The sequence below is a fragment of the Squalius cephalus genome (assembly GCF_949319135.1).
Source record: "Squalius cephalus genome assembly, chromosome: 6".
Taxonomy (NCBI): Eukaryota; Metazoa; Chordata; class Actinopteri; order Cypriniformes; family Leuciscidae; genus Squalius; species Squalius cephalus.
Genome location: NC_137127.1, coordinates 442,319 through 454,818, shown reverse-complemented (window position 1 = coordinate 454,818; position 12,500 = coordinate 442,319). Strand labels below are relative to the sequence as shown.

The following is a 12,500-nucleotide window of genomic DNA, read 5'->3' as shown; positions in this document are numbered from 1 at the left end:
CTCATTTGAAAGTGAAACTAAAATGCGCACGTCCGCACGGGCGTCACAGCGGTGCAGACGTGCGCATTTTAGTTTCACTTTTAAATGAGCGATTTAAAAACCCACCGGTGTCACACTTCGATTAACCGGTGGGGAGATATCTTCACCGTCACATTCCTAGTGTGTATGGTCACGAGTGTGAGTGTGTGTGTGTATGTGCACGAGTGTGAGTGTGTGAGAGTGTGTGTGTGCGTGCTCGTACTTGTTCTCTCGGTTGACAGTGGGCACGGCTGCTGGTCTCCTGGTCTCGTTGAGCTCCTGGCTGATGTCTGGAGACGAGTACGAGCGCTTGAGTTTAGACTGATCTCTCTCTCTCTCCCTCTCTCTCTGCTTCTCTCGCTCCGTCTCTCTCTCTCTCTCCGGCTCCGGCTGGGCTCCGGCTGAGCTGGGCTGGATCGGGCCCTGGGGCGCGTTGACCTCGGGAGGGTACAGGTGCACGCGGTTGGTGGGCGAGTGGTAATACCTGTAGGTGCCCGTCACCGTGTCCAGAAACTGCAGAGCAGAACATCAGCGTTACACACACACACACACACACACACACACACACACACACTTGCTGCTGTTTCCTCTTACCTTCATCCAGCCGTCCGGCAGCCCAGGTACGGTTCGGCCCATCTCCTCACTGTGTGCTCTCAATAGAGACTCCCTCTGAAACACACACACACACACACGTTACCTCCTGCTGAAGTGTTCTGATATCGTTCATTTTACACTCCGAGACGTTCATAAGATTGTCCCTAAGTGTGTATTTGAAATCTTCTGTTTTCTCTTGAGGAGAATGTCAGGCTTTGGTGTCGTGTGAGTGTGTGTGCAGAAGTAAGCGCGCCCTGCGTACGAGCAACGACACCCACAAGCACTCGAGTGTGTTTTCCTTCCTCTTCTACACAACTTGTTCTCATCTCTCTGTTTGAGACCTCTCTTCTCTGTGTGCTTTCAGATCCCTACTATTACTAACATTCGGAAATCTAATGTCACGTGGGAGGAAGTGCAATCCTAACAACCAGCGTGCTTTTCATCTCCTAGTACATTACTCTCGTTTCCCATCGGCCTCGGGTCTGTGTGACAACAGCTCATTCAATTACGATCACAAGTCCTATTATAATCCCGGAGGAGTGTGCTCCCGGGTCAGCGCGGCAGTTTCCCGGAGGAGTGTGCTCCCGGGTCAGCGCGGCAGTTTCCCGGAGGAGTGTGCTCCCGGGTCAGCGCGGCAGTTTCCCGGAGGAGTGTGCTCCCGGGTCAGCGCGGCAGTTTCCCGGAGGAGTGTGCTCCCGGGTCAGCGCGGCAGTTTCCCGGAGGAGTGTGCTCCCGGGTCAGCGCGGCAGTTTCCCGGAGGAGTGTGCTCCCGGGTCAGCGCGGCAGTTTCCCGGAGGAGTGTGCTCCCGGGTCAGCGCGGCAGTTTCCCGGAGGAGTGTGCTCCCGGGTCAGCGCGGCAGTTTCCCGGAGGAGTGTGCTCCTGGGTCAGCGCGGCATTTTCCCGGAGGAGTGTGCTCCCGGGTCAGCGCGGCAGTTTCCCGGAGGAGTGTGCTCCCGGGTCAGCGCGGCATTTTCCCGGAGGAGTGTGCTCCCGGGTCAGCGCGGCAGTTTCCCGGAGGAGTGTGCTCCTGGGTCAGCGCGGCATTTTCCCGGAGGAGTGTGCTCCCGGGTCAGCGCGGCAGTTTCCCGGAGGAGTGTGCTCCCGGGTCAGCGTGGCAGTTTCCCGGAGGAGTGTGCTCCCGGGTCAGCGCGGCAGTTTCCCGGAGGAGTGTGCTCCCGGGTCAGCGCGGCAGTTTCCCGGAGGAGTGTGCTCCCGGGTCAGCGCGGCAGTTTCCCGGAGGAGTGTGCTCCCGGGTCAGCGCGGCAGTTTCCCGGAGGAGTGTGCTCCCGGGTCAGCGCGGCAGTTTCCCGGAGGAGTGTGCTCCCGGGTCAGCGCGGCAGTTTCCCGGAGGAGTGTGCTCCTCTCCTCCTTCCCTGAGGACGGTCCTCCTCGTAGCTCTTGGAGACCTCAACATCGAGCTTGAATATTTTTAGGATAACTAAATTGTAACTTTTTTTTTCTACTGTCGAACTCAGAGTACTGGAGATCGTGGTTCCTCCCACCCCGCCTCCTCAGACTCACGCTCACACGGGCCGCCAGTTTGAGACGCGCTACAGGAACGAGCGCAGTGGATAATGAAGATGGCAACGTGCAGTTTCACAGAGCAAAACAAAAACACACATTCCAGAGTAAAATAATGGGCAGTAGAAGTGTGTTTCAGAGAGACGAGTGTGTGAACTCAGCATGATTCCTCAGTGTATGCAAACATATTATGGTATTTCTATGCTTTAGTAGAGTGAAAGTTACATGTGTGTGTGTGTGTGTGTAAGTCACTCACAGCACTCGAGGGCACATGTGAGTCCAGAGACATGCTCTTCATGGCAGGGTCGAGTGTGACGTCCTTCTGTGTTCTCCTGCTCTTCTCCTTCTCGTCTCCTCGATCTCCCGGATCCTGCTCTTCTTCTGCTTTCTGTCTCTCCAGCCTCTTCCTCTTCTCCTCCTCCTCCTCCTGTTCCTTCTGTTCCCGCTGGTGTCTCTCGGCCGCCTCTCTCTCTCGCTCTCTCCTGCGCTGCTCCTGCTCTCTCCGGGCCGTCTCCATCAGGCTGAGGGTCTTGGCCTGGATCTCCCGGCGCTCCTCTTCGCTCAGGGCTCGGGACGGGTCGCTCAGGGGTCCGCTGGGTCCGGTGGGTTTGGTGGAGCGGTCCGGCAGAACCAGGCCGTTGGGCACCGCAGGGCCGTCGCTAACCGGAGGCTCGTCGCTGGCCTTCACACTCGACGGCAGCTTCACCGAGGGCTTCTTCGTGCGGTCCACCTGAGGAACGGTTGAGATGTGTGAGTGAGTTAGTGGTGCAACCAATCACAAAACTCACAGTTCGGAACATTTACGCTTTTTGAGCCACGGATCAGATCAGCAAAAAATAAATAATAATAATTATATATATATACATATATGTAACTTCTATGAGTGTGTGAAACTAAAAACTACTAGCCTAACTGATAAAGTTCAAACATTATTAAAGACAAGTGAACAGTCAGTGATAAAACAAGAACAAATACAGAAATTACAAGCAGAGATGAACACTAAATAAAGTTAAAGTCTAACAGTAGAGTTCAGGTACAGAAATGAATAATTAAGCCTAAATGTAAAATAACATTATTTGCTCACTGTAGAAATTAAATATAATTTCATCTTTGTTAAAGCTGTATTTTGTTGTTTTATGAACTTTAATGACAGGAAACAGCAGGAATATTAGGCTGCTGTCACTTTACGTCATTCTGTATTTCTACGTCATTCCTTTCGGTTTCGGTTTCAATCCAATCAAGTGTGTACATGTTCTCTCGATCGGATTAGAAAAGGAATAAACCGCCCCTTTCAATCCGATTGGAATCTCATTGGGATCGAGCTCAGTCGGATCGATTAAGGCGTTTACATGAAGACTTTTCAGTGCGATCGAGCCGTCAGTCCCATTACTAACGGACTAATTTGGTTGCATGTAAACGTAGCCAGTGAGTGTTGGGAGTGTGTGAGACTCACCTGTGGAGTGTGTCTGGGTGAGGCGGCGGCGGCGGCGTCAGTGGCGGCGGGCTGAGCGAGGGGTGTGTGTGGTGTGTGTGGCACGTGTGCGCTAGCGAGCGGTTCTGCGGGCGTGTCCTGGGTCACAGTTGAGCCGTTGATCTGCGCAGGCTCAGGCTCAGGCTCAGGCTCTACACACTCGATCACAGGCTTGGGCTCCTCCAGCGACGGGTACGTGAAGTTCACTGAAATCACAGCAAACACAATCAGGGTTAAAAATTTAACCCTAAATGTGAGGCGACTAAATGTTTAAGTTACCGGCCATTCAGAACTTCTACTAGCCAAAAAGAAAGAAAAGAAATGAACCAGATTAACTACATCACAGCTTATATATACAGTATATAGCCTATATTTATTTATTTATTATGTATTACATACATCAAATAAAGTCCTGTCATCCAGCATCTCCTCTTCCTCTTTCATCCTCATGCTTTCCACCAAAAATGTGTTTTAGGTGCACAGATCAATACAGTACAAAGAACATTATAAAAATTAGGATGTTGGAAAATAATGCGTTTTCTGTTCACCAAATGCTTTTTAATCTGCGCTATTGCTTCAGTGCAAATGAACAAGCGCTCCGCTATGTGTTGTGTAGTGACGAGTGTGTTCGAGTGAGCAGATTCTGAGCAATACGCTGTATTTAATATATCATGACTCATGAGTAATTGGGCTAAATCTGTGCAGATTTGTCTTACACGAACTTCCCAGCAAAGTAAGTAAACATTATAAGTAACACCAAATTGGCTCGTGATTCGACAGCGTTTCCCGCCACAGTTGATTTATACCCGCATCTGGTGGGTTGGTGTGTGTTAATTTCAAACCCTGGTTATAACTACTACATATAGCGTTTTTAAAGGGTGATGCATCAAGACACAGTATGGAGTGTGTGAGACTCACGCTGGGGCAGAGACAGTATGGAGTGTGTGATGGAGTGTGTGAGACTCACGCTGGGGCAAAGACAGTATGGAGTGTGTGATGGAGTGTGTGAGACTCACGCTGGGGCAGCGCGCTGGACTCCTGCTGTCTGGGCGGCTTGACTTTAGCGTTGCTGGTGTACATTGGGTAAAACAGCAGCCAGTTCTCGTACCCTCCCTCCAGCACCAGCGGCTCACTGCGCAGGATCGTACTGCTGTCCCACTGCACACACACACACACGTCAGACACGCCCCACACACACACACACACACACCGGACACGCACACGTCAGACACATGCCGCGCACACCTCAGACACACGCCGCGCACACCTCAGACACACGCCAAGCACACGTCAGACACACGCCGCGCACACGTCAGACACACGCCAAGCACACGTCAGACACACGCCAAGCACACGTCAGACACACGCCAAGCACACGTCAGGCACATGCACACGCCAAGCACACGTCAGACACACGCCAAGCACACGTCAGACACACGACAAGCACACACGCCAAGCACACACGTCAGACACACGTCAGGCACACGCACACCCCAAGCACACACGCCAAGCACATGCACACACCAAGCACACATCAGACACACGCCAAGCACACGCCAAGCACACACCAAGCACACGTCAGACACGCCAAGCACACACGCCAAGCACACATCAAGCACACATCAGGCACACGTCAGACACACGCCAAGCACACACGCCAAGCATACACATCAGGCACACGCACACCCCAAGCACACGTCAGGCACACGCCAAGCACACACGCCAAGCATACACGTCAGACACACGCCAAGCACACGTCAGACACACTTGGCGCACACGTCAGGCACACGCCAAGCACACATGCCAAGCACACGCCAAGCATACACGTCAGACACACGCCAAGCACACGTCAGACACACGTCAGGCACACGCACACGTCAGACACACGCCAAGCACACGTCAGACACACGCCAAGCACACGTCAGGCACACGCCAAGCACACGTCAGACACACGCCAAGCACACGTCAGACACACGCCAAGCACACGTCAGACACACGTCAGGCACACGCACACCCCAAGCACACGTCAGACACACGCCAAGCACACGTCAGACACACGCCAAGCACACGTCAGACACACGCCAAGCACACGTCAGACACACGCCAAGCACACGTCAGGCACACGCCAAGCACATGTAAGACACACGTCAGACACACGCCAAGCACACGCCAAGCACACGCCAGGCACACGCCAAGCATACACACGTCAGACACACGTCAGGCACACGTCAGACACACGCCAAGCACACACGTCAGACACACGCCAAGCACACGTCAGACACACGCCAAGCACACGTCAGACACACACCAAGCACACGTCAGACACACGCCAAGCACACGTCAGACACACGTCATGCCAGACACACACCAAGCACACGTCAGACACATGCCAAGCACACGTCAGACACACGTCATGCCAGACACACACCAAGCACACGTCATGCCAGACACACACCAAGCACACGTCAGACACATGCCAAGCACACGTCAGACACACGTCATGCCAGACACACACCAAGCACACGTCATGCCAGACACACACCAAGCACACGTCATGCCAGACACACGTCAGACACACGGCAAGCACACACCACACACACGCCGCGTACACACCGCGTACACGTCAGACACACGCCGCGCACACGTCAGATACAAGCCACACACATGCCACACACAGGGAGCTGCAGCGCTACAGTACCTTATAGAGAGCATCCTTCAGACTCTGTAAAGTGGTTCCCAGCCGGAGATCAGAGACGCAGCTGAACCAGTCCAGCAGAACCAGGTAATCCACGAACCCTCTGCGCCTCCAGTCCTCCAGAGACGCTGCTGGGAGCTTCAGCTCGATCTGATTCACCGTCACCCTGGACATTACCAGCACATCTGAGTATTAATGTGTGTGAGCAGGAAGGGCTGGTGATGAAGCTGATAAACTAATAAAAGTGTATGTACTTGCTCTCTCTTAAAGTCACCATGAAATCAAAGTGACAGCTCTTGTTTTTTTAATGGAATATTTGCAGTGTTTATCATAAATTATTTATGGGTGCACATCATTATTGTGTTAATAATCTTGAGTCAGAATAAGTTCCTCTTGCAGCATCTCTTCTCTTCTCTGATGACGAGGGCGGGGCTTTAACCTGTCACTCACATGAGATCAGCCAATAGCAAACCACAACCATCCAATCAATTCCCCACAGACTCAATCAAGCCCCGCCCACATCTGTTCTTGTTCCCGAAGCGTTTCACGCGGATATACGACACAATAGAGGAGAAAATACCATTATCATTCAGTTTAATGATAATTTCAATGTGCATATTTTGTTTAATCATGTCAAATGACCCAACAGCCATCGTAGCCAATTAGCAGCAATTTACCTAATTAAATTTAAAGCGCAATGTAACCGATTTTTTTCTTCCGTATTGTGACGTACATGCAAGTGAAACACATTAAAGAAAGCAAAAACTGTAGGACTGGTTCTGTTCATCAGTTGTTGATGCGACGTGGGTGTGGCACTCAAAAGAAGGCGGAGCTTTGAGTGGATTGTAAGAAAGGGGCGGGGTTTAACAAGACCTTAACAGGTCAAAAACATTTTTAAAAAAACATGCATGAATGAATCCTTCACGATCAGACTATTGTGATATATTTCATGCTGACTTTATGGAACATGTAAAATGCTATTATTTCAGATGGCCAAATGTGTGTGTGTGTGTGTGTGTGTGTGTGTGTGCAGGAGACCCACCCCGGGCTCACGGCCTCCTCCGGTACGCTGATGCACGTCTGCGACGGGACACACATCTGCGACTCCTGGAAGTCCTGACTGGGTCGAGTGTCCATCACCAACACACTGATACTGGGATCCTTCATCATCCGGAACAATCCCTCGGCGCTGATGCTTCCTGACGGGAGAGAGAGAGACAACCCTCACACACACACACAACACAGAGGAGTACGAGAATCCAGCAGGACGCATGTGAGTGTGTGTGTGTGTGTGTGTGTGTGTGTGTGTGTGTCAAGTCAAGTCACCTTTATTTATATAGTACTTGTGATAAAATTACCTTTATCACATCCAGTCTTACTGCTGTTGGGCTCCTCTTTAACCTGCCGTGAAACACACAAAGGCTAAATTAATTATTAACGCATCACTTCAAAACATGCATGATGATGATGATGATGTCTGTGAACTTTGAACTTTGAGCTGTTAGTGAAACTACTAAACCAGGCTGTCAATGACTGGAGGAAATCTGTGATAAGAACTATTATATCGCTAAGGCATATTCATATTGTCTTCTGTAGCCAGAGTCAGTGTGTGTGAGTCAGGCTGAGCGCTGGAGCCGACTCTGCCCTACATTTAAAGAGCCACCAGCAGGTCTGTTTCCAGACTGGGTTTAGAAGAGTGTGTTTGCACCGACACACTGCTGCACCGACACACTCCTGCACCGACACACTCCCGCACTGACACACTCCCGCACCGACACACTCCCGCACCGACACACTCCCGCACCGACACACTGCTGCACCGACACACTCCCGCACCGACACACTCCTGCACTGACACACTCCCGCACTGACACACTCCTGCACTGACACACTCCCGCACCGACACACTCCCGCACTGACACACACCCGCACTGACACACTCCCGCACTGACACACACCCGCACTGACACACTCCTGCACTGACACACTCCTGCACTGACACACTCCTGCACTGACACACTCCTGCACTGACACACTCCTGCACTGACACACTCCTGCACTGACACACTCCTGCACTGACACACTCCTGCACTGACACACTCCTGCACTGACACACTCCTGCACTGACACACTCCCGCACCGACACACTCCCGCACCGACACACTCCTGCACTGATACACTCCTGCACTGACACACTCCTGCACTGACACACTCCTGCACTGACACACTCCTGCACTGACACACTCCTGCACTGACACACTCCTGCACCGACACACTCCTGCACTGACACACTCCCGCACTGACACACTCCCGCACTGACACACTCCTGCACCGACACACTCCCGCACCGACACACTCCTGCACTGACACACTCCTGCACTGATACACTCCAGCACTGACACACTCCTGCACTGACACACTCCTGCACTGACACACTCCTGCACTGACACACTCCCGCACCGACACACTCCTGCACTGACACACTCCTGCACTGACACACTCCTGCACTGACACACTCCTGCACTGACACACTCCTGCACTGACACACTCCCGCACCGACACACTCCTGCACTGATACACTCCTGCACTGACACACTCCTGCACTGACACACTCCTGCACTGACACACTCCTGCACTGACACACTCCTGCACTGACACACTCCTGCACCGACACACTCCTGCACTGACACACTCCCGCACTGACACACTCCCGCACTGACACACTCCTGCACCGACACACTCCCGCACCGACACACTCCTGCACTGACACACTCCTGCACTGATACACTCCAGCACTGACACACTCCTGCACTGACACACTCCTGCACTGACACACTCCTGCACTGACACACTCCCGCACCGACACACTCCTGCACTGACACACTCCTGCACTGACACACTCCTGCACTGATACACTCCTGCACTGACACACTCCTGCACCGACACACTCCTGCACTGACACACTCCTGCACTGACACACTCCTGCACTGACACACTCCTGCACTGACACACTCCCGCACTGACACACTCCCGCACCGACACACTCCTGCACTGACACACTCCTGCACTGACACACTCCTGCACTGACACACTCCTGCACTGACACACTCCCGCACTGACACACTCCCGCACTGACACACTCCTGCACTGACACACTCCTGCACTGACACACTCCTGCACTGACACACTGCTGCACCGACACACTCCCGCACCGACACACTCCTGCACTGACACACTCCCGCACTGACACACTCCTGCACTGACACACTCCCGCACCGACACACTCCCGCACTGACACACACCCGCACTGACACACTCCCGCACTGACACACACCCGCACTGACACACTCCTGCACTGACACACTCCTGCACTGATACACTCCTGCACTGACACACTCCTGCACTGACACACTCCCGCACTGACACACTCCTGCACTGACACACTCCCGCACCGACACACTCCTGCACTGACACACTCCTGCACTGACACACTCCTGCACCGACACACTCCCGCACTGACACACTCCTGCACCGACACACTCCTGCACTGACACACTCCCGCACTGACACACTCCTGCACTGACACACTCCTGCACCGACACACTCCTGCACCGACACACTCCCGCACTGACACACTCCCGCACTGACACACTCCTGCACCGACACACTCCCGCACTGACACACTCCTGCACCGACACACTCCTGCACTGACACACTCCCGCACTGACACACTCCTGCACTGACACACTCCTGCACCGACACACTCCTGCACCGACACACTCCCGCACTGACACACTCCCGCACCGACACACTCCTGCACTGACACACTCCTGCACTGACACACTCCTGCACTGACACACTCCTGCACCGACACACTCCTGCACCGACACACTCCCGCACTGACACACTCCCGCACCGACACACTCCTGCACTGACACACTCCTGCACTGACACACTCCTGCACCGACACACTCCCGCACTGACACACTCCTGCACCGACACACTCCTGCACTGACACACTCCTGCACCGACACACTCCCGCACCGACACACTCCCGCACCGACACACTCCCGCACTGACACACTCCCGCACCGACACACTCCCGCACCGACACACTCCCGCACTGACACACTCCCGCACTGACACACTCCCGCACCGACACACTCCCGCACTGACACACTCCCGCACTGACACACTCCTGCACTGACACACTCCCGCACCGACACACTCCCGCACTGACACACTCCCGCACCGACACACTCCCGCACTGACACACTCCCGCACCGACACACTCCCGCACCGACACACTCCCGCACTGACACACTCCCGCACTGACACACTCCCGCACTGACACACTCCCGCACCGACACACTCCCGCACCGACACACTCCCGCACCGACACACTCCCGCACTGACACACTCCCGCACCGACACACTCCCGCACCGACACACTCCCGCACTGACACACTCCCGCACTGACACACTCCCGCACCGACACACTCCCGCACTGACACACTCCCGCACTGACACACTCCTGCACTGACACACTCCCGCACCGACACACTCCTGCACTGACACACTCCTGCACTGACACACTCCTGCACCGACACACTCCTGCACTGACACACTCCCGCACTGACACACTCCCGCACTGACACACTCCTGCACTGACACACTCCTGCACCGACACACTCCTGCACTGACACACTCCTGCACTGACACACTCCTGCACCGACACACTCCTGCACCGACACACTCCTGCACTGACACACTCCCGCACTGACACACTCCTGCACTGACACACTCCTGCACCGACACACTCCTGCACTGACACACTCCTGCACTGACACACTCCTGCACCGACACACTCCTGCACCGACACACTCCCGCACTGACACACTCCCGCACTGACACACTCCTGCACTGACACACTCCTGCACTGACACACTCCTGCACTGACACACTCCTGCACCGACACACTCCTGCACTGACACACTCCTGCACTGACACACTCCTGCACTGACACACTCCTGCACCGACACACTCCTGCACTGACACACTCCCGCACTGACACACTCCCGCACCGACACACTCCCGCACTGACACACTCCCGCACCGACACACTCCTGCACCGACACACTCCTGCACTGACACACTCCTGCACCGACACACTCCCGCACTGACACACTCCCGCACTGACACACTCCCGCACTGACACACTCCCGCACTGACACACTCCCGCACTGACACACTCCCGCACCGACACACTCCTGCACTGACACACTCCTGCACTGACACACTCCTGCACCGACACACTCCCGCACTGACACACTCCTGCACCGACACACTCCTGCACTGACACACTCCCGCACCGACACACTCCCGCACCGACACACTCCCGCACCGACACACTCCTGCACTGACACACTCCTGCACTGACACACTCCCGCACTGACACACTCCTGCACTGACACACTCCCGCACTGACACACTCCCGCACTGACACACTCCTGCACCGACACACTCCTGCACTGACACACTCCTGCACCGACACACTCCCGCACCGACACACTCCTGCACTGACACACTCCTGCACTGACACACTCCTGCACCGACACACTCCCGCACTGACACACTCCTGCACCGACACACTCCTGCACTGACACACTCCTGCACCGACACACTCCCGCACCGACACACTCCCGCACCGACACACTCCTGCACTGACACACTCCTGCACTGACACACTCCTGCACCGACACACTCCCGCACTGACACACTCCTGCACCGACACACTCCTGCACTGACACACTCCTGCACCGACACACTCCCGCACCGACACACTCCCGCACCGACACACTCCTGCACTGACACACTCCCGCACCGACACACTCCTGCACTGACACACTCCTGCACCGACACACTCCCGCACTGACACACTCCTGCACCGACACACTCCTGCACTGACACACTCCTGCACCGACACACTCCCGCACCGACACACTCCCGCACCGACGCACTCCCGCACTGACGCACTCCCGCACCGACACACTCCCGCACCGACACACTCCCGCACCGACGCACTCCCGCACTGACGCACTCCCGCACCGACACACTCCCGCACCGACACACTCCCGCACCGACGCACTCCCGCACTGACGCACTCCTGCACTGACACACTCCCGCACCGACGCACTCCT

The 12,500-nt window shown here is 55.0% G+C and overlaps 2 protein-coding genes across 4 annotated transcripts in view; one reads left to right on the top strand and one right to left on the bottom strand.

Moving 5' to 3' along the window:
- The window catches only part of usp8 (ubiquitin specific peptidase 8), a 27,877-nt gene that overhangs the window by 6,246 nt on the left and 9,131 nt on the right, over positions 1-12,500 (bottom strand). For all 3 annotated transcript variants that reach the window (XM_079874166.1, XM_079874167.1, XM_079874165.1), the window contains exons 6-13: positions 7,659-7,701; positions 7,343-7,499; positions 6,304-6,466; positions 4,622-4,763; positions 3,588-3,811; positions 2,391-2,864; positions 613-687; positions 242-531 (exon numbers count right to left, since the gene is read on the bottom strand). In XM_079874166.1, the coding sequence (XP_079730292.1) occupies positions 242-531; positions 613-687; positions 2,391-2,864; positions 3,588-3,811; positions 4,622-4,763; positions 6,304-6,466; positions 7,343-7,499; positions 7,659-7,701 (1,568 nt within the window). The remainder of the gene's footprint in view (positions 1-241; positions 532-612; positions 688-2,390; positions 2,865-3,587; positions 3,812-4,621; positions 4,764-6,303; positions 6,467-7,342; positions 7,500-7,658; positions 7,702-12,500) is intronic.
- gabpb1 (GA binding protein transcription factor subunit beta 1) overlaps positions 7,510-12,500 on the top strand; it is a 37,972-nt gene continuing 32,981 nt past the window's right edge. The window contains exon 1 of the mRNA XM_079874169.1: positions 7,510-7,573. The gene's annotated coding sequence lies outside the window, so the exon portion shown is untranslated. The remainder of the gene's footprint in view (positions 7,574-12,500) is intronic.